Source organism: Anser brachyrhynchus (assembly GCF_964034855.1).
Source record: "Anser brachyrhynchus genome assembly, chromosome: 5".
Lineage (NCBI taxonomy): Eukaryota > Metazoa > Chordata > Aves > Anseriformes > Anatidae > Anser > Anser brachyrhynchus.
In genome coordinates this window covers 63,461,600-63,483,556 of record NC_137699.1, presented here as the reverse complement: position 1 = coordinate 63,483,556, position 21,957 = coordinate 63,461,600, and the positions used below count along the sequence as shown (strand labels likewise).

General features: G+C 60.8%; 1 protein-coding gene across 8 annotated transcripts in view; it reads right to left on the bottom strand.

Moving 5' to 3' along the window:
• Positions 1-20,110, bottom strand: part of NIN (ninein) — a 61,057-nt gene extending 40,947 nt beyond the window's left edge. For 3 of the 8 annotated variants that reach the window (XR_013951444.1, XM_080592658.1, XM_080592663.1), the window contains exons 1-4: positions 19,369-19,533; positions 14,270-14,473; positions 9,895-9,976; positions 3,758-3,927 (exon numbers count right to left, since the gene is read on the bottom strand). Coding sequence is in view for 7 of the 8 variants with exons in the window: in XM_080592658.1 (XP_080448784.1) it covers positions 3,758-3,927; positions 9,895-9,976; positions 14,270-14,452 (435 nt within the window). In the remaining variant the exon portion in view is untranslated. Of the gene's footprint in view, positions 1-3,757; positions 3,928-9,894; positions 9,977-14,269; positions 14,474-16,888; positions 18,710-19,368; positions 19,534-19,995 lie in introns of those variants that run through there. The other 5 variants (XM_080592661.1, XM_080592662.1, XM_080592659.1 and 2 more) reach the window with 4 other exon arrangements.
• Between the last annotated feature and the right edge of the window lie 1,847 nt (positions 20,111-21,957).

Sequence of the window (21,957 nt, the reverse complement as noted above, 5' to 3'; positions counted from 1 at the left end):
CCAAGTCCTTTTGCATAAGCAGTGTGTGTGTATTAACCTCTGCATAATTTTAATTTAAAGAATCTAAGCCAATGAGCACCAGAACCTCTCACATCAAGGACTTATCAAAAACAAACAAAAACACTCAAAAAAAATCACAACCAAAACCCCAGGAGCCCCCAGACCACAGTGCACGGTAGAACCACGAGCACAAAGCAAACCTGAAGACACCAACCAGCGGGTGCCGCAGGCGGGCACCCCCTCACCACCGGCCCCAGGGGGCTGTCGTGACCCCCCGGGAGCATTCCTGGGGGCCCCGGGGGGTGCCCTTTGTGCACTGGGGGCTCGGGGTCGGCACCGCCGGCGGGAGGACAAAGGAGGCCTGGGGCCGGCGCGCGGCGGTGTCAGGCAGGGCATTGTCCCCGGCCGGCGGTGCTCCAGCTGGATGTGGGTCACGCACGGCGCGGGGGGCTCAGGAATGCATTATTGGGGCGGGCGCGTGCTCCGCGCGCCGAGCGGCAGATGGCCGCGGCTTTCAATGCTCGCCGCCCTCCAGCTCGGGGCCCGGGCGAGCATCTGCAGCCTGTGCCGTTTGCTCGCCGTGGCCTCTCCCCATAACAACGCGGCAACCTCTCCCACCCTGCCATCTGCTCCAGCGAGACAGACCTTTGTTCTCCCCCAGAATATATTGCTAATTAAGCCGACGAGCAGGGGCGCACGCTGAGCCCGCTGCGCACACGGCGAGGCGATCCCTCGCACCGGGGCTGGCAGCCCCGCGGCCTCTGCCCGGGGACGAACGGTCACAGCGAGGACTGCTGAGGGTCAGCAGAGCTCCACAAACCACCTCGTGGTTATCTTTAGCTGCCAAGCACCAATAAATGCACCTTTGGGGAGAGCAAGCACCGTGCTGAGCTGTCACTTGCGGATCCTGATTTTTGTAGGATAAGGAAAAAAAAGCCTAGCCTGCTGCTCTGGTACAGCCCCGTGGCTCAGCAGCCTTCCAGCAGGGAGCAGGGCACGGCTCTGCCCTCTTCTCCCGTGAGGGAACCACAGCAGACACCACGCTGGGCAGAAGCCAGCACGCAGATGCTCAGGGAACGAGCAGCTTCGTCAGGCACTGAAGGGATGGGGCTGGGACACGACAGCAGTCTGTGAGGTTTTGCCTCCTGCAATGACAGAGGGACCTTTCCCGGAGCAGAGCCCAACAGCTGGGCAAGGGGAGACAGATGCCTGACCCCGAGGTCTGGAAGTCAGCACAACATTGGGACAGGGCGCATTCGGCCACGTGCACAGGGACGTGGAGCTGGGGACCTGCCGGCTCTGACCCCAGAGGCAGAGGGTGCTGTGCCCAGCTTGGGGTCAGCACCCCGCAGCCACCAGACCTGCCCCACACGTAGTACCAGGCAAAAAACGCCAGGCCACAGAACCCCCCAGGCACGCTTGGCTGGCTCTCTGCCACCACGGGCCCAGCAAAACTCATCCCGTGCATCAAGGTTTTGGGATGAAGCCATCTCAGCCAGACACCGGGGCTGGAGATAAGCGGCTTCAACCACCACAAGTTTTCACGTTGTGTTTGTAGGGGCTTTCAGGGTCGCAGCTCCAGCAGCACCGCATCCACAAAGCCGCCAGGGCCGCGAATTCCTCGCTGCCCAGGAGCCCGGTGACGTCCTGGTGGCAGCGATGCCGCCGAGCTCAGCCCCGGCTGCTCGGGGCTTGGTCCAGCAGCACCTGGAGAGGCACCGGGACGAGGTCGTGGAGCCACTCGGGGCAGCCGATCCCCGCAGACCAGCCCTCCGCGGCTCCACAAACACGAGATGAGAGGCTGAGAGGGAAGGAAGCCTCCCAGACGGAGCCCGAGCCCTTCTAATTGGCACCGGCTGAAAGCAAGCGCCAATTAAGCCGCGCTGCCCCAGTTCTCAGGCTGGCAAAACACCCCAAGCTGGAGACTGAGCGCAGTCAGCAGCGCGTTTGTGTGCACAGCAGGAAAAAAAAGGGGGAAATGGCACTGGTTGTGTCGAGCCCCAAAACATCAGTGCTTCGGGAGCCCCCAGCACCAGGCAGCATCTCAGCCTCAGGACCCCCAGCGCCTCCAAGAAGCCAGTTTCTACATATACCAAAATACGATCCTCTTAGAGGCAAGACAGTAATGCTGATAAAGGCGAAAACTGCAGATTTTACAGATTTATCCTGTGGTTTTTTGGATCGCATTTCAAGGGAATTAGCCACCCCATCCACCCAGAGAGGCAGCACCAGGGGGCTGTGCTCCCTGCCGGCTGCACCAAGGCTGTTAGGTACCGATTTAGCTAATTGTCTGACCTTGTTAATGGAGCAGCCCTTCGCACCTACCCAACAGCTAAAACCGAGGAATAAAATTAGAGTGGCCTCTTCTATCGAGGGCATCGCTTCCCCAGGGGGCGTGGGAGGATTCGTGCTGGTTTCCAGGGCAGGGCAGCCCAGCACCAGGAGGTGGGTGAGCATCACCCAGGGCAGCGAGCAAGAAGGCAGGGTAAAGAAGCTGCCTTTGGGGAAAAAAAAACAACAAAAAAACCTGTTCTTTGAGTTTTTTTTTTTTTTAAGCTCAGCTTCACAGGAATAGTAACACATATGGCTGTGAACCTGGAAATTGGAAATATCTCCCCGGCTCAGCATCCCTGCGTGCAGGGTGGCCGCGGAGCCCCCCCTTGCTGGGGAGAGCACAAGAAGCCAGGAAGAGGAGGGCAGCGAGCAGCACGTTTCCCCTTCCCCACTGGAAAACTTGTGCCGCGCACTCCTGAGCGCTCACTGCTGAATTGACAATGCCTGGCAAGCCCACGGCGGGCTGGAACAGGCCCAGCTCCGAGGAAATGCTGCCGTGGCAGCACGTTAACGTGCACCAAAGCCCAGCCAGGCTCTCCTTCACCTTCAGCTTTTTTTGGAGAAGCAGAACCGGAGTGTGAGTGTGCGCCCTGTTAGCGCCCATGCTGCTCGGAGCAGGGGGTGCCCAGCACTAAGCACCCTCCCTGTGGCACCAGGGCAGGAACACGGCCTTACAAGTGGCTCGTTGAGGAAAGAAAAATGGGGAAAGAAAACACAAAGGGCTGAACCACGAAGGCGACAGCTCTGAGATGCCAGCACCGTCCCACGGCAGCCGCCTGCTGCCGATCCCCGCTTTGCCAAGCTCTCTGATGGCCGTGTGCCCTTCCCCATCCCTCCCACCAACACGCCAGGGCCCGGCAGGGTTTTCCTGGATGAACTAATGGAGGAGGACACGCTCCTTCTGCTCGCTTCGCTCCCAGCCCACACCTCGTTAGCCGCGGAGGCAGCCAGCATTTAATTGCTGGCCAGGAGCACGGCGAGCGCACGTCACCGCACCGCCGCGCACGCCCAGCTCCTCCCGGGATCCCCACAGCTCCGCAGAGCCGATCCCCAGGCAGGATTTTGGGGTCGTAGAGAGGGATTTTGGGGTCATCTGCTGTGGGAGATGCACAACGGATCACTGGGGGACAGCGGGAGGGGACCATCCCCCTCGCTTGGTGAGCCCCAAGGACATCTGAACCACCTCCGTGCTTGCACATCACAGAGCTGCCCACCTTGCTTAGCCATAGCCACGGGCTCAAAACGAGAAATTATTTAACGAACTGATGGCAAAGGGACAGAGCAACCCCAGGCGAGAGAGGGGCTGGGGCAGAACAGATGGCAGGGAGGTGAGAAAACGGGACAGGGAGGGGAGCAGCAAAGCCTGTGGGGGCAAAAATCGAAGCAAACCCCAAAAGCAAAGGGCAGCCCCCGTCCCGCTCACCTCCTCGCAGCCGCCGGGAGCGATGTGCGGGGGCCGCGCTTCCTCGCCCAGCGGCTCGATGACGGTCACCTCGGCGAAGTCCTCCACCGCCGCGCGGAACTCCGGCAGGGAGCGCCGGCCGTAGCGTTTGCCGCCTTTGATGTACTTGGGCTGCGCTTTTGGGGAGGAATCTGTGAAGTTTGAGAACAAAGCACGTCGGCAACACGTTTTTGCACGTCCCGCCTGGCTCCCGGCTCACGCAACTGGTTTGGCTGGTGCTCGAGGAGCACCAAAGCGCCGCTGCTCCCCTCCAGCAGCGTGAACCTCGCCGTGATTTTGGGCACGGCGGGTTGGCACCGGTCCCACTCCAAAGCAAACATTGACACAAAGCACAGCGATAGCCCTGCCTTGCTCACCCCCCCGCCAATTTCCTGACCAGGTTTGCTCAGTTAACAAGGTGCTGGGGGAAGCCTTGTCAACCCTGCCTCGGATCGGAAAGTCAGTCAGGTCTGTTCTCCTTGCACTAATCTTCATTACCAGTGACGGGCAAGTTTAATTAGGGACGGCACGGCCAGAGCCTCCAGATCACCCAGACACCTGGGCAACCTCTGCCGCTTCAATCACAGCTAGATTAAAAGCGTCAAGACGACCAGGCAAGTGGAAAAAACACCAAGTTCGGAGGCGAACGTCCCCCGAGGGGCTCGAAAGGAGGAGCTGATCCATGCGAGGGCCGGGGCAGGTCCCAGCCCGCGCCGTCCCCACAATCCTTGGGAGCCGCCACCTAATTACAGGGGGGCCTCGCGGCTCCTCTCGCATTCCCCGGCTCCAGCTCCCCGCAACAGCCTCCTGCCTTCGGGGCCTGAATCATCCACGAGCACTCGCGGACGGGGATCAAAACGAAAAAAATAAATAAATAAGCACGTTTCGGGCTATTTTCAGCACGAGTCATCCGACGTCTGGAGCAGGGGGCAAATTAAGCGGAGGACCAAATTAACCAGGGATTCAATTAGGGAAAGGCTCTCCGCCGCGCTTTGTTTCGGTGTTTGCTAACCTCGCCGTCGAAACCCCCCCAGGACCTGATCATCTTTGTTTTTCGCCACTCGCAGCGCACCGAGAGCGGCAGCTTTTTAAATTTTTTATTTGCAGAGCGCTCCGGTACGACATAAATGCAAGGAGTGCCATACTAATCAGGGCCAGGGAAGCCGTTCAATCGCCGACAAACGGCACGCGGGAAGCAGCGGGTCTCTAAACCCCCCTGCCCAAACGCCTCCTCGGATAATATTCCTTCAGATATGGAAGGAGGCTTCAAGCTTGTTAGAGGAAAAAAAAATATTCCGCAACTTAGCTATGCAATGAATTATAAAATACACAGGCCTAGGAGGCCTTTGATTCCTCCAGACTTGCACTCCATCCGTCCGTATTGCAGCTCTAGGGAACAAGCCCGGCGCCCGTGTTTGAACAAGGCCATTTTAACAAGATTTGCTGCAGCTGGGACTCGCACATGAAAGTTGGGTGATGAAGTGCGCCGATAGAAAAATCGCAGTGAGACAGGCTGATTAAGCGAGAGCCGGAGAACAAAAGCAAACCTTATCGCTCCTATTAAAGCCTGCCCGATGGTGAACAATCTCCATCGAGCAGCTCTCTCTGAAATGCTAATATTTGTGGCTACCCATTCACCCATTTATTTCCTCGCTGCCACCTCCCCCTGCCTCGCAGAAGAGGGCTGGGGGGGCTTTGTGTTTTCCTGATAAATAAATTTGCTCCGCCGAGACGCAGCCGCACCCCTACACCCATCTGTCTCCGGGAAGGCCGGGGGAGAAGCGGCGGCAATTCAGCCGTAATGAAGTTATTGCTAAATTTACCTCCGGATTTCCTAACGCTCGGCAGGGTCGCGCTTCCAATCCCCCCGACGGCTCGTGTTTAAGCGCTGCTGCAGCCAGGGAGTTAGGAAAACCCAGCCGAGCACTAACACAGGTGCCCTTACGCCGGGCCGTCCTGCAAGCCTTGCAACAGCAAACAGGCAATGGGAGGCGCTTTTATTTTTTTTATTTTAAGCATTTCGAGGCTGGCAACTGACTTAGCTCTCTCCACTTTGACTCCTAGATCACCCTTTGATCTGAGCACCTCATTTTCCCTGTAAACCAAAGAGTTTTGAGGCCCGGGAACATCTCCGGGAGGGAGCAGTGACCTCCCCGAGCCGCGAGCAGAAAGCTCGCCCTTGCCCCACGAGGCTCCAGCTTCCAACCATGGGGATCCCATCAAACCGCCATAAAAAAAATAACACTTTTGGAGCCACATCGCTTCTGTTAACACCGGGTACGGCAGCAACCTGCGCTTCCCAAGCGCAGGACACCAAAGGGCTGAGCTCCGTTTCCCATTTCCAACCCACAATAATGGGGCAGGATGGGGAAGGGCTTCTTAACCCACCCTCTCTTCAAAGGTAGGTGAGGAAACGGGAAGAAAACACCAAAAATCAGCGCTTCGAGGGACACAGACCCGCAGAAGGCAGAGCCGTGCTCTCACCCCAGGCGTGGTGAACCTCAGGCTCCTGGGGAGCCGAGCCCCAGCACCCCGCGGGCAGAGGGCAGGCGCGCGGCCTCCAAACGGGGAAAAAGATGGGAAGAAGAAAATAGGGCAAACCCTCCCTGCTTTCTGCAGCCCTCAGCAACGTGAGGAATCGGAGAAATACGTGCTTTGGAGCCGGTGCCTAATTAGACACTGGGGTCTCACCTGACCCGCGCAACTGCCCCCGGGCTGCGGGGTGAGGGCAGGAGCCAGCATCAGGGCCCCGATGGCCAAAAGAGCCCGTGGGCAACTGCCTGAGCTCCATGCCCCTACGGGGAGGGTCTCAGCCCCCAGAGCCCTTCTGGAAAAAAAAAAAAAAACAAAAAACAAAAAAAACACACAAAGTCTGCATTTCAGAAGGAAAGCCCCAATTGAAGCACTGCAGCCAGCAGTTAATTAATTTCTTTGCTGCTGAAGGTTTGGGAGGGAGGAACCCTCCTCAGCTCAGCAGACAGCCGGCCGCTGCGCAAATCGCCTTACGGATAGGATCTGCTAAGCCCTTATCCCCAGGGACACCAGGTATTGTCTCGGCTCCTCTCGGTCCCCGGTTCACACTTCGGGCTCAGCAACCGAGGCAGGGGGACCCTGCCTGGGGTGCCACGGCCCAAAACTGGGGTGTTTGGGCCAAAAAAAAAGGCACTGCCTGCACCTGAACCATCCCCGTGGCTTTGTACCCGTCCCCACAGAGGTCTGCTCCCAGAGCCAGACCCCTGCAAGCACCCACGGGATTCCTGCGAGTTATTTATCCCCAGCTCTCTCGGGAGGGCAATCCGGTTGTCTCCATGGGCAGGGAAGAAGCAAGAGCCCCTTGTGACCGCACTGAGGCTGGCATCGAGCTGCTCTTTAATTTAACCCGGGTGTTCCCGTAATCCCGCGCTCCACCCCAGTAATCCCTCCCTGCCCAGGCTGCTGATGCATGGATGGGATTTTTTTAATTTTTATTGGCCCTGGACAGCCTCCTCCCTGCCACACAGCAGGGCAGGCTGGCCCTGCACAAGGCACTGGTGGCAGCACCCACCCCAGTCCCACCAAAGCATCCCCCTAAGACCGGGCTGCAGCTCCTCCGAGCTCCGGGGTGCTGCTGGGGACGAGGGGTCTCACTCACAGCCCTGCACCAGGCTAAAATAACCACTAATTTTAGATGCATGCAAGCGTTTTTCTGCTTTTCCCAGGGGAACATCACCTTCCCCGTGAGTGGTGCCCAGCCACGGCGCTTCCCAGCAGGGCTGGGGCTTGCCCGGCCAGCTGGGGCTCTGCTCCTGCACCAGCATCCCCAAGGGGACACAGCTGATGGCAGCGGTACAAGGAGCTCTGCCTGCCCTCGATTTGCAGGGCTGCTTCCCCGGCAGCCCCCAGGACCCCTCCTCCTGCCAGTCTGCCCTTCAGAGAGGGAATTCAGCTCCTTTGCCAAGGGAAAAAAAATATCAAGTCAAATCAAATCAGCTGCTCCCTGCAAGCATGAGCACCTCGCCCACCTGCTCTCCTTTCCCCTTCCCAAAATGGGGAAGCCCCTGGCAGCCTCTTCTGCAGGAACTGCTTTTGTATCACGCAGCTTTTCGGGTTCCTCGTGTCCTGCTGTGGCCCCAGGGCCGCCCTTCTGGAGCACAGCACCCCTCCGGTCACCCACACACCCAAGGGACCTTCCCATCACCCAGCACCGCGCGAAACCACAGCATCAGCACACGTGGCCCCTTCCTTACAGTGAAAACCCAGCAGGAGCAGCAAACAGCCTTAAAAATCCGTGCTTCCCCAACAATTAAATTTTAATTTTAATCACACGGTGCAGAGCTCTTAACGCAATTTCCCCCCCAAGCCCGGGGCTGGCTCTTACGCCGGCGTTTCAGCAGTCGCTGACAGTTTGACACCAGCAGCACAAAGCGGCTTGTTCTCCAAATCTCGAGTTTGATCTAAATTAAAAGAAGCCAAGGCTTCTGCGTTAACCAACCTGTCAAAATGCATTAAAAATAAATGCCTCCCGGGCCTGCCCGCGCCCGGCTCCCTACCTGCAGCGCGTGCCCCGTGACTACCTGCCGCGCCAAGCCCGGCCGGCAAGCGATTCCCCGAGGAGGGCTCTCCATCCCTCACGCTGCCACCCTCCTCTTCCAGGCTGCACGCATAATTTCCCCTGCGATAACCCCAAATTTAGCCGCTTCTAGAAGGTTTCTTTGTGTTTAAATAAAGCCAGAGCTTCTCAGCCATATGATTCCCCCGTAAACGCGGCGAGTCGGATCAGTTCTGGTTCACTGGGGTGCCGGGGCTGCCTCCCGCCCCGTGCCAGCCCCTCTCCAGCGGGCTGGAAGGGATTGCAGCAAACCTGAGCCCCCTCGAGGCACCAGCGATGCCCTCCCCGTGCCCCCCAAGGACCCACTGACAGCACGGGGGAGCTGCGTTAAGGGATGCCTGGTGCAGGAGCTGTCAGCACCCATCTCCCTCTGAGCATTAAGAGCTTTGGAAATGAAGTTGGGGGGGAAAAAAAAAAAAAATCCATCAATTGTATCTCTTGGGCCCTGCAGGTTTTTTTTTTCCAGCCCATTTGGGGGGGGGGGGAAGCTGTCATTTTGCTGCCTGGCTGTGCTGTTGAGCGCAGGATGCTCCAAGGGCAGAGCCGAGATGGATGCTCCAGGAGAAGCCTGGAGTTCCCCTCCGCCCCGCACTAAGCTCTTTTCTCCTTGGGGGATTTCGCGCCCCGCTGCTCGGGCAGGCAGGATTAGGGATTTACATACAGGTGTGGCAGCAGCCAGAGCTCAGCCCCCCGCTCCAGCTGGGCTGCGGGGGCTCAGCCCCAGCCGCTGCTCCCAGCACCGGCCCCTCGTGTGCTGGCAGGGGGATACCAGAGCTGTGACCCGATTTTCTGCCAAGGGTTTTAAAAAAAGACATCTACAAGGCACGTGGAAACAAAGCAAGGAGAAAAAAGGACGGTGAGCATTCAGCGCCCACTGCTTTCTCCAGCCAGCCCCAGCCTGGCTTGCCGGGGGCTCGCCTTGCTCAGAAATATCTTTGGGGCAGAAAAATCATTTTGGGACAGTCAGAAGCACCTGACTGTCCCCTGGGAGAAACACAGGCACCTCGCGGGAACTTCCCATGGGACCAGTTTGCCCAGTTCACCTCGGGCACTAAGAATGGGCCTTAAAATAAGGCAGGAGCGACATTTCTACGTCCAGCAGCCCGTCTGCAGGACAAGCTCTCGCCGAGTCCATTTCCTTACAGCCGGCACAAAAGCAGGGGAACATCGGAGCCAGCACAGACACCGGCTAAGGACACGTCCCCTGAGGGCTCCTGGGGGAGGAAAGGGGCTCGAGCCTCGCGCCTGGCAGAGGAGGGGACACCAGGGACATCGGCCACCACGGCCCCGCCACCCTCCGAAGCAGGACCAGGGATGGAGCACGCTGGTGCTGGGCCACAAAGCAACACGGAAAAGGGGCAGGTGGCACAGGCGTCCCCAGCCCAAAATCCTCTCCTGTGGCTGGAGAGGTCCTGAGGCACCGCTGGCTGCTGGAAACCTTGTGGGACAGGGGCCTCAGCCCACGCACCAGCCACGGGCACCCTGCACTAAATCTAAAATTTAGTGTTTTTTTGACAGCTTTAGTGTTTACCTGGTTCTTGGAAGTGCTCTTCATTTGACAGGGTTCTGGACAAGATGAGGATGAGTGCTTCTTTGAATTGGTCAAAGTGGACCTGCAGGAAAAAAAAAAAAGATATCAGCTGGCACAGATAATTAACTATCAGGCTGATGATCCAGCAGAAGAGTGGCAGCAAGGCCAACACTTGAAACAGATCATGACACCGAGCCTGGACCATGCCTTGGAGAAACCACAGCGAGCAACAGGGAGGCACAGCCAGTGCCTTCGAGCTCTTGGAAACGGGTTTTTATGACCCAGAGGCACCACTTGAACACATTTGGTGGGTTTTTCCCCCAAGCAAGCAGCTGAAATTGCACATCCAAAGGACCGTGGAGCGTCTCCATCACTTGCGATGACCTAGGTGGGGTCGGTGGCCCCCACTGTGAGATATCTGTAGTCCTGACTAGGGGTGAGGGGCTCGGCTGTGGAGGTGCCCAGCGACCCCACGTGCCAGAAAACGCTTCCTGGAGCCGATGGCAGAAAGCTGCAACCTCTGCAGGGCAGCCCAGCCCCAGCTCCTGGCCTGGAAACACCAGGTCTAGAGCACGGCTATGGGAGAACCAGGGAGGGATGATCTCAGCGCTGCTTTATCCTCCGTCCCTTTTCCATCTGCATCTTCCCCCCCAAAAAAAAAAAACTTTCTTCCTCTGCCACGAACAGTTGCAAGGGGCGTAGAGCACCACGAGCAGCCCGTGGGGAATGTGAGCAATGCCAGCCACGGCATCGCGAGACGGAAACGCGGGGACAACTGGGGAAGCCCTGACATGGCACAGCTGGCCACCACGACTCCTTTGGGCTAAAGAAACCTTAGGGGAATTTTTAGCATTAGCCTTTATATTTAGAGAAGCAGGGGACAGGCACCGCAGCGAGGAGGGCAGGGGTCCGGCCACGTGTGCGCTTCGCCAGGACAGTTTAACGAGACAGGAGAAGCTGCCTGACAAAAAAAACTTGACGGTTAGACTAAGTGGGCATGGTAAAACCAAAGGGCAGGTTCTGAGCAGGGACGAAGGGGAAGGAGGAGGGGGCTGCACCCTGTGCCCCCGGCCGCAGCTGCGGGCCAGATGGCTCCACACACCGCGATTGTGCCGTGACCGTGGCCACGGGAGCCCGAGGAAGATTAGGCTGCGGGGACAGAGCCGGTAATGCTCCAGACCCCCTGGATTTAAAATGCAAATGGGCAGCGTGGAGACAATGGGCACGGCTGCTCGGTGGGGCTGGCGGGTGTCCCTTGTGTCCTACAGAGCAGGGAGGCAGAGGGAGGTGGCACAGGCACGCGGAGCCGCGTGGCCCCAAGGAGAGCCCGTGTGCCTTCAGCACCCAACTTTTGGATGAAGATGTGAGAGCTGGGGGGGGTATTTTTCTTCCCGTTAGACCTGCTGGAAAACCTCAAGCACATCCTAAGAGCCAGGAAAGCAGCATCTGCTTGTGTTGCACATTTGACCTTGGGTGCTGCGCGCCCGTGCACAAAGAGAGAATTGCAGCTGCTAAAATTAAAGCTGCGCTCAGAACGAGCCAGGAGAGGAAACCCACGGCACAGCAAAGCCACAGAGTCTAAGATATCTCTTTTTAAAGAAAATGACCCTTTGCCTTGGCACCCAGCACCAGCCCTGCGCTGTCTCCCTCCAGTTCACCCCAGTGTGCCCGCAGGAGGGATGTGCTGGGACTAGGGGGGGTCACGCACAGGGCTCCCCTCTGCTGGTGCTGCCATGGGCACTTCAGGGCTGTTGGACCCCCCCGGGGTGGGCAGGATCCTGCCAGAAGAGCCTCTGTGCTTTGCTGAGACGGCACCGACAGCCGAGGGACCTGGGTAAGGACAGCACCAGCACCAGCAGCCTGGGACAAAGCGCTTCTGAGGCTGCCCCAGACGGCCGAGCCAGCCCCCTGCCAAAAGGCTGTCTGAACGCGAGGCAGAAAGCCCGCGGCAGCGAAACGCTGGCAGGGCGTTTAAAGTTTAATGCTCCTTTTAGCATGCTCGGCTGAACCCGGGGTATTTTGGAACCGGCAGCTCGCGCATCTGCTCCCAGCTCCCCCCGGCAGCCCCTCGAGAGCTCGCTGGGCGGGTGGGGGGGCGTCACAAGAGCCAAAATTGGCCACGGGTGGAGGTTGGACCGGGGTCAGGACCGCGTCTCCTGACGAGCCACAGTGGGGTGGGGGCACTGGGGGCTCCCACGGTGCCAGCACATGGGGCAATTCCCCCAGTCCAGCCGGCATGAGAGGAGGAAGAGGAGAGCATCCCAGTGTTTTATCTGCTTGCTGCATCAGGAGCATCAAGCCCCGGTGAGGAGAGCGTTCCCAGAACGAGCAAATCCGAGACAAACAAGACAAATGCGCCAGCACAGAGCCCGGCTCAGCGCCCCCAGGGCAAACACCAACCGCCGGCCGCCCGGCGGTCCCAGCACCTCCCAAGGCTCGGCACCTGCTTTGACACGAGCTTCCGATGAGCCAGCGCCTTGTTAGCACTAGAAAGAGAGCGCGCATGTGCCAAGCTACCTGCTGCTTTTCCCTGCTTGCCCCAGCAACGCAAATCAGCAGGCTGCAGCCGTGGTCCCTTGGGAAAAAGGAGCGTCGGCGGCTCCTTGCAGCTCCTCGCTCCCCACGGAGCCTTCCCCGGAGCCCCGTCCCCGCTCGTGAGCCGCTTCCCACAGCGGCGGACAGGAGCTCGGAGGGGAGCTCCGGGTGGGGAAGGGATGGGAACGGGGCAGCCTGAACCCCGATCTCCTGCTTGGTGCGCCAAAAGCCAGCGGGCATCAAGGGGAGCGGCTCAGCGCTGCCGTGGCGCAGCACCGGTGTCAGGGGACACCTGAGCTCCCCCGTCCCCAGCTGGGGACGGCCACCAAGGACAGCCCCGTGTCCGGAGGTGCCCGACTTGCCCTGTCCCTGCCACTCACATCACCCAGCTGCCCGCGGGCACTGCTGCCGTGCTGTGCCCAGACGCCGCTCCGCGTTAGCCGCTAACTGATGGGTATCGCCTTGAGGGGGCTGGAGGAGCAGGGAGGGGGGCTGCACGCATCGCCTGGGGCCCCGAGCAGGCAGCCTGCCCGGGGAATGCCAGGAATTGCTGCAAGCATCGCGTGAGAGGAGGCATTTGGGATGGTCTGGCCCTGCCTTGAGAGGGGATTTACACAACCTCGGCGATAGCGTGCGCCGCTTAATCCCCAAAGCGCTGCACGGAGCCGGGGGGCACCGCGTGTGTCCGCGCTCCCCCCCGGCACCCTGCACCCGTCCCCGCGGCACAGCCCCGGCACAAAAGGCAGCACGTGGCCCCGCAGGCAGCACGCTCCCCCCGTGCCCTCCTGTACGACACGGCCCCTCCAAGCTCACAAAAACAAAGGCGGCTCGCTCTGCCAGCGGCCACCATCTGCGGCACCGCGCTCGATGCCGCTCTCCCAACAGGCTCCCCTAGGAAACCCCGGGGGAGCCCAGAGCTTAGCCACGGGCCGCTGGTGCTGCTAACGAGCACAGGCACCGGGGAGACGCAGGGAAATGCCAGGGACAGGTTATTATGTCAGGGCTGTGAGCGTGAGCCATCCCTGCAGACAAAGGGGAGGGGAAGAGAAATGCTCCTTGGGGTCCCTCGCGCCCCCGGGGCAGCTTGCAGGGGTTGAGCTCGTAAGCTGAAACGGGGCGAGCGCGCCCCATGCTCAGGATGCTTCCAGCAGGGGCTTTTTGGTGCCATCGGGCTGAGCATTTATATGTGATGCCACTTCCTACCCCCCTCCTCTGAGCAGGAGGAGCACTTCTGCTTTCTCCCTGGACGTGACAGCCAGGGCTTTAACGCTGCTTTTCCTCCCCCCTCCACCCCACGAGCAGCAGAGCCAGACAACAGCATCCATGTGGCAGGAGCCTGAGGGGGCCGAGCAGCACGGGAAGTCTCTGGGATTGAATCAAAAAGCCACGCTGCGAATCCAAAGGTCGGAAACCCCCCTGGATCGGCTCCTGCTTCCATGCCAGCCACTCCCACGGTCGGAAGAAGGGCTGCAGCCATGGGGCAAGCGAGGAAAATGAGGATTTGTTCCTTAAAGGAACCGCTTTGCTTTGTGAAAGCTGCGGTTTGATGGGAAACTGGAGTCCAAACGGCTGCTCAGCCCACGCCTATCGAGCGGCTCAGCTCCATTTGCTGCTTTAAGGAGCCGTCAGGGTATCTCAGGGCGGCTCAGAAGGAAGCAGCCCAGCCCAGCACGGAGGTAACAACGCAGGAGCACAAGGACGTCCACGCCGAGCACGGAGGTCCCCAGGGGCTCAGCACCCCGACACTTAAACCCGTAAGGACGCAGCGGCAGCGCAAGCAGCTCCGCCACGGGGACCGTGTCCATGGGGACAACACAACCAGCGCCCACCCCGGCCTTACCCTGCCTAGGAGGTTGCCCTGGAGGAGGGTCTGCTGCAGTGCCGGGGCCACCTCCTCGAGGTGCAGCACGTGGCACAGGTCGGTGAGCTCCTCCTGCCCCAGCGACCCCGTGCCCGTGCTGTCGAAGCTGTCGAAGAGCTCCTTGAGGCGGGCTTCATACTGGTCCTGCTCAGCTTCATCCATCCCATAGCCTGCCACGCTCACCTGCGGGGAAGAGACGGGGATGGTCAGGATTTCCCACAGCAAAGCAGTGCAGAAAAAAACCCCAGGGGCTGACAGAGCAGCAGCCCGCGCCGCCAGTTTCGCCCTCGTGCGTGCCGTTTGCAGCAGTGGGTGCTCGCACGGCACCAACCTGGTGCTCCGCCAGCCCTGCAGTCACCTGCACCCAGCAGGGAGAAGCCACAAGCAGCACGCTGGAAATACTACAGGGGTAAAAAAAATAATAACAGTAAACAAACAAACAAAAAAACACTATAGGGAAGATGTGAGGATGTTTGCACCCTGCCAGGCAGCTGGCAGCAGCTATGGGCACGCGTGGCCCCCTTGGCACACGGATACCATCGTGCAAGAGAGCACAGCGTGGACACCCCAAACCAGCACTTTCCCCGTTATTTGCATGCACCAGAGCCCGGCACACAGAGCTGGGGCAATGCCACACAGCCCCATGGTGCTGAGCTGGACGTCCCCGCGCTGTGCTGCGGGGACTTGAGGTCAGGCCCTGCCCGGAGGCAGAGCTCAGAGCACTGCGCCAGGAGAGGGGACGCAGCCGGGGCAGCAGCAGGCAGAGCAGGGCACCGAGCCAGCCCCGGAGCAGAGCTGGATCACTTCTCCTCTGCTGCACGAGCAAACAGCCCCAGGCGCTGCCCTGACATTGCCTGGGGGCTCGCCCTCCCCTCCAGCGGTTCCCATCTCCATCCAGCCAGGAGCTGTGCCTCCAAACCAGCACTGACCTGAGCGCCTCAGCCCCAGGGATTGGTTTGGGAGGAAGGGGCAGGGAGCGAAACTCCCTGCCCAAAACGCAGGATCTGGCTGGCATCCGTTCATCCAGCCTGGCTGCGGGGTTTCCCCCCTTGGCTCAGGAGGTCAGCAGCAAAACCAAGTGCTACCGCACAGCCCCCGCGTGCAGGGCCACCGTGGGGACACGCCACCACCATCCCAGAAGCGCGCTGTGGGCTGTACAATGGGTGTCACAGGGACCCCGTGCCCGGGGATACTCGGCCAACCTCAGACCATCGCCTGGCACCGGCCCGGTCTCCATCTCAATTTGTTTCGCCCACGCTGCCGCACGCTGTCCAGGCCACATTTCCCAAAGGGGACGTCACATCCAAGCCCCCCTGCCACGGCACAGCCACCCCCTGCCTCCCACCGTCTCTGCCCCCACCAGCGGTGCTCACGGACACCCCAAAACAAGCGGGGTCAGGCTCTGTCAGAGCACCACGAGCCCCCGCATCAGCTTGCGCACGCACCCCACAGCACAGGCATGACCAGGGAAGGCCGACCAGGAATTAGGGATTTCAGACACCTGCGGGGCAGGTGCTGCAGCCAGGACCTCAACGGGCTCGGGGTTTGGCTGGAGAGGATGCTCCCTGCTCCTGGGCCTGCCAAGGGGTGCGGGGCCGGTGCCAAGCGACATGCGGGGTCCGTGGGACACAAATAGCCCGGCCTGGCTGCCCTCCCTCCCCAGGGGGATGCCACAAGGCCAGCAGCAGAGCCAGACCTCCCTACAGAGATGCAGCCCAGCCCCATATCATCACACCCAAGCTTCCCAACCTCCCTGTCCCTTGTTTTTCACCCCCCAGGAGCCTCTGGAGTTGCTTTAGCAAAGCACCCCAACGCTGCAGGGAGGGTGCAGACGCATTTGCATTCAACCTGGGGTGCAGAGGAGGAGTCAGCACCCAAAACCCCAAGTGCCTGCAAGCAGAGGGAAGGCAGCAAACTGGTTTCTCGCCTCTCACGCCAGTAACCCCACTTCCCACTCGCACCCAGGGTGCTGGGTACCTGCATCGCCGCCTGCCTGACAGCCCCAAAATTCACAGCCGAGCCTGCACAAGAGTGGGCTCCAGCCCGTGGAGCTTCCCAGACATTTTTTAGCCTCTTACCGTCAGGTTCAGCCACCTCCTGTCCCCCAGAGACCTTTCCCGACCCTAATACCGCACCGCCAAAACCAGTTCCCCCAGTTAGGTGGCGCAAAGAGCTAAGTGCCACCTCCCGACGTGTCCCTGGGCACCCGTGCTGCCGCAGTATTGGGGTCACCAGCCGAGCCCCTCACTCGGTGCCGCAGCAGCCCCAAAAACTGACCCTGGGTGAGCCCAGGCATGCTCAGGGAAGAGGGGTGGGGAGCCCATAAAACCAGGGAGGAAAATAAAACGGTCGAAGAGCATGGGGTGCACGGTTCCTGTTTGGGGACAGACCTGTGCTACACCCCAGGGGAGTTTTTGGAGAGGGCGCGGTGTCTGGGGCAGCCTGGCAGAGACGGGCACAGCCGGAGCTCACCGGGCTCCGAATACAACCAGGGAGAGACCTCACCGTCCCCACGCAGCCAGAGAGGGATGTTCCAGTCTTTCCAGGATAAAAAGCCCAGAAAATGACTAGGAGGCCCCCCCCCTGCTCCTCGCCTACCTGCGGTCAGTGGCGGCGAGCTGCCGGCAGCCGGGCGATCCCGCACGCATCCTGCGCAACCTCCATCTTAGGCAGCCGGCTGCGCAAGGTGACCCAAGATGCCTACTCCCAGCTGAATTATTCAGCAGCGCTTCGGGGGAAAAAAAAAAAAAAAAGAAAAAACCACCACCAAACGACCCACACCCTCCTACCTGCCCAGCTCGGGAGGCAGCGGGGAGCTGCAGCCATCGCCCCGCCGTGGGCGCAACGAGGGCAGCGGCACCCAAACCCGGGGGCTGGGGGACTGGCAGCAGGAGAAGGGCTGAGAAAGGAGTGTGTGTGTGTGTGGGGGGAAACACGAAGCAGCAGCACAAAGCCCGAATTAAAGCCCAGCCTTTCATCTCGGCTCCAGATGGGCCAGCAGCTGAGATGCAGGAGGGCGGCTGGCGGGATAATAGCGGCGCTGAGCACCGGCGGCAGCTGGGCCAGGCTGCCCCGGCCCACCGAGGGGGAGAGGGGCCCTCAGCCCCTCCGGGGTCACTCCGCTGGCATTTATCTTCAGCCTCGTGGGTCATTTTAAGTCCCCCTCCCAAATGGCCAGCTTGAGGAAACCGTGCAGGTTTAGGGAAAAATGCGCTTTTCCTTCAATTTCTGTTCTGCCTACAACAAGTCCTTGGCAGCAAAGAATAATGGGACGAGGAAGTTTCACCAGCATTTCTTTCCTTCCTTTAAATCCAGCCTCTCCAGAGAGCCAGATAACCTTCACAGCACACCGCGCAGAGGCCTGACACGAGTACATTCTCGGCTAAATTTAAACTCAAATAATACAGGCTAAAAATCGTAATTACCGCTTAGCATAGTAAATGCTGAATCAACGTCAACCCCCAAGCTTTAGCCTCGAACTACAGAAGACACACGCTGCCCAGTCGATCCCTGCACCACAGGGTAAAGACGGCACCGTGAGCACGGCACCTTTTTGTGCCAGCACAAGGGTGCATCAAGCCGAACAGCACGTTTGCTCGGCACAAGGCTCACGGAGCTATTTCGGGCTGCGTCACTGATGGTGTCTGTGTGCCTGCACCAGCAGGCAGAGGTTGTCCCCTGCAAGGCACAGAAAGGTGCTGCTGTCACCGCTACCCTTGGTTGTCTCAACTCAAACGAGGGGCTGACAATTAGCAGCGTGCGACCGCCCTTTGGAGCTGCATCTCACGGCCACGTCCAAAACACGACAGCAGCTCCAGGACGTGACCGTTGTCTCCCTGCGCTGAGGAACCTGGGCAGGTTAACAGCACCTTCCCTCTGTGCTTTGATGCCCAGGGTGATGGGCGCACAGCTGCCAAGAAAGGCCCCGGACCCGGGCACTGATGGGTTTTGTCACAAGATGCCCAGCAGGCACTGAAACGGGGCCCTGGAGCTGAGAGGCCGGAGCTGGGGTTGTCCCAACTTATTGTCTCCTTTCCCTAAGGACCCGTCTCGCCCACCGCAGCTGTGGCCAAGCGGTCGTGATTCCCCGCTCCCACCGCAGACCCCGACGCCTGCTCCGGGGAGGTGTCCGAGCTAAACCCACGCCAGGTCCCACCCCGCCGCGTGCCGTCCCCTCTCGGGGAGCCGCGGCTGCGCGGCGGGTCGCACAATGGCGAGAAGGCGAGGGGAAGGAAAACAGCGAGAGGGCAGCGAAGCCGCCGAGCGTCAGTAAAATCACCCCGGGTCCGTAAATCACCTCGCAGCACGCCCGGCTCTTCAGGGGTCACCACCGAAGTCGGCCGCCCAGCTGGCGGTTCCTCCTCCCCATTGAGCACCGCAAGAATTTCCACAGCCTGGCACCGGGCTGCTTCGCACCTCGATGCCACCTTCCACCCCCCCCCAAACCGCAGCAACCCCCCCCCCAAAGCCGGCAGAGAAAGGGGACCCCGTTAACCAGCCCGGTGGAGCGGCGGCACGTTAAGCGCCATAAATTTATGGAAGGAGCTTCGAAAGGCAGCGCAGCGCTCTGAATATTCACGCCACCTCGCTATTTGCATCGCAATGGGCCCTTTCACCCAGCAGCCCGCACGCCAAGCAAAAAAAAAAAACAAAAAAACAAAGCACCCATCTGGCCGGGTTTGTGCCGCGGCCCCCCGGGGAGCCCCCGGCGCGGTGGGACCCGCGGTGCGCCCCCGACTTTTGATTTCGGGGGATGCCAAGCGAGCTGCTGCCGGCCCCCAGAGCCCCCCCCCCCCCCACCGCCGGAGCCCCCCCAGGGCTGAATCACGGCTCCCCCCGCCCCCAGGCACGGCGCCGAGCGCCCTCATCCCTGCGGCACCGGGGCCGGAGGCGATGCGCAAGGACGGGTGCGGCTGCGCCAAGCAGGGCGCACGGAAAAAAAAAAAAATAATAAAAAAAATAAAAATAAAAAAAAAGGGCCTCGGACCCCAGCTCCTGCGGCTGACCCAAAAAAATAAAATAAAATAAAAAATCCGGTTTGGGGCTGCCCCCAGCTCCCCCCCCCCCCCCATCCTTACCGTGCCGCCAACCTCCCGGGATGCGCCGGAGCCGCCGTGCCCATGGCTCCCTACCGGGGACCGGCTGCTGCAGCGGTGGGGGGGCTTTGGCGGCGACAAACCAACCCCCCCCCCCCCCCCGCTGCCTCCAGTTCCTCCCCCGGCAGCCTCCTGCGGCTTTCACAGCCGGGGCAGAGCCGGCCCGGCGCCGCCTCCCCGGAACGGGAGGGCCCGGGGGGGGGTGCGCGCAGCACCTCCGGTATTAGGGGCGGCCCCCGGGGCGGGGGGGGGGGACGACACGAAGGGCGAAGCACCCGAGGGTGGCGGCTGAACGGGGGCACCCCAACCCCGGTGCCGCTCACCTGCCCGGAGCGCGACCGCCCTCACCGAGGGGCTGCCGGGGGCTTTTGGCACATCCCCGGGGACCCCCCCACACCCAGCACCCCACCGGGAAAGGGGGGGGTGGGCTGCGCCCCGGGACCACGTCGGTGCTGGGGTGCCCCCTGCCCATCACCCCCACCACCCCCATCACCCCCCCAGTGCTGGGGTCCCCCTCCCCATCACCATCACCCCTCCCAGTGTTGGGGTCCCCCTCCCCATCACCCCCCCCCCCCCCGTACCGGGATCCCCCCCCGGCCCCCAGCTCACCCGGCGCTGCTGCCGGTGCGGGGAGCGGTGCGGGGCAGGAGCGCGGCTGCCGGGGGAGGCGCCCGGTTCAAATGCGGCGGCGTTTATTGGGCCGAGGCGCGGGGGCGGCCCCGGGGGCGCGGAGAGGCCGCCGGCCCTTTGTGCGCCGGGAGCCGCCCCCCCCCCCCCCCCCCCCGCTCCCGGGCGCCGCCCCCGCCCCGCCGTACACCGGGACCCTCCCCCCCAACCCTCTCTGCCCGCTCCGCTATCGCGACAGCCGGTGTCGCGACATCCCGTCGCCCCCCAGCCCGCGCGCAACCCGGGTCCCCACCCCCCCACCCCCCGCGCGTCCGTGCGTCCCCGCGGGTGACACCCGGCCCCCCCCCCCCCCCCGCAGAACACCCCCAAAAAGGGTCCCCGCTAGGGGCTGGGGACCCTCTCAGCTCCCCCCTCGCCAGCTGAGCGCAGGGAACCCGGCTGCGGTTGTGGCTTCTCTGATGGCTAGTAAGGGGTTGTGCAACCTGCAACCCGCTGCGGCACGCAGACTGATTTGCCTCTCTGCTACAACTCCAGGGCCCTGCTGGTCGCTGGGCACTTTTCTCTCTTTTTTTTTTTTTATTTTTTTTTAAAGATGAACCTGAAATTGGTCCGAGGGTTCAAAATGTTTGAGAGGGTGGGAAACAAAAACCTCGTGGCCAGGAAGCGGGGATGCACGAAGCCTCGCTTCGGTGGGGAACCCCGCTGGAGAGCCACGGGGTCCTGTAGTGGCCTGCCGTGCCACCCCGCAGCCGTGGGGACACAGGGGACGTGGCACGGGACCCGGACACCCCAATAAACCCTGTGGTGCCATCCGAGCAGCCCCGGTCCCCGTGCACCCGCGCCCAACGTCGCGGCCTTCTGCAGCGGTGCCACCGCGGTGGGACGTGGTGGGTGGGAGCAGGCCCCCGGCCATGGGGCACGGCCCCGCATCGTCGGGGCGAGGAGAGGGGACTGGAACGGGAACGGGGCCTCCGCGAGGGGTTTGCAGGGGCAGATGTTAGCAGAGAGGGCTTTGTGCTGGGGGAGGGCTCGGGGGGTTGTTTTATGACATTGCCATTTTTCTCTGCGGCTTTCTGCTGCTCTGACACTTGCTGGGGCTTTTCTTTTCTTTTCTTTTCTTTTCTTTTCTTTCTTTTCTTTTCTTTTCTTTTCTTTTCTTTTCTTTTCTTTCTTTTCTTTTCTTTTCTTTTCTTTTCTTTCTTTTCTTTTCTTTTCTTTTCTTTTCTTTTCTCTTCTTCTTCTTCTCTTCTCTTCTCTTCTCTTCTCTTCTCTTCTCTTCTCTTCTCTTCTCTTCTCTTCTCTTCTCTTCTCTTCTCTTCTCTTCTCTTCTCTTCTCTTCTCTTCTCTTCTCTTCTCTTCTCTTCTCTTCTCTTCTTCTCTCTCTCTCTCTTCTCTTCTCTTCTCTCCTCTTCTCTCCTCTCCTCTCCTCTCCTCTCCTCTCCTCTCCTCTCCTCTCCTCTCCTCTCCTCTCCTCTCCTCTCCTCTCCTCTCCTCTCCTCTCCTCTCCTCTCCTCTCCTCTCCTCTCCTCTCCTCTCCTCTCCTCTCCTCTCCTCTCCTCTCCTTTCCTCTCCTTTTTCCACGTTTGCTTTCTCATCCCCGGTCCGAGCACTTCCATTATGCGAAGCCGAAACCATTCTGGTGCTTTGTGCCGCTGCTAGCCCTGCTGGTGCCAGGACCTTAGCCCCCGCACCCTCCTCCTTGCCGCTGCCTCGCTAATCCACGGAACAGCCCCGAAAAACCACGGCTGCCACCGAACAAAGGCGCTCGGCGCCTGCTCGCGTGTGCCCAGCGGTGGGGCCGGCGGCCGGCGCCGTGTCCCCGTGTCCCCAGCCAGCCCGGGTGGCCTCGGCGGTGCCGGGGCGCATCGCTGCGGGGCGAGCGGGGAGAATTCCGGACTCGTTTTCGGGACCGGCTGTTTGCAAAGGCATCCTGATATTTTCTCT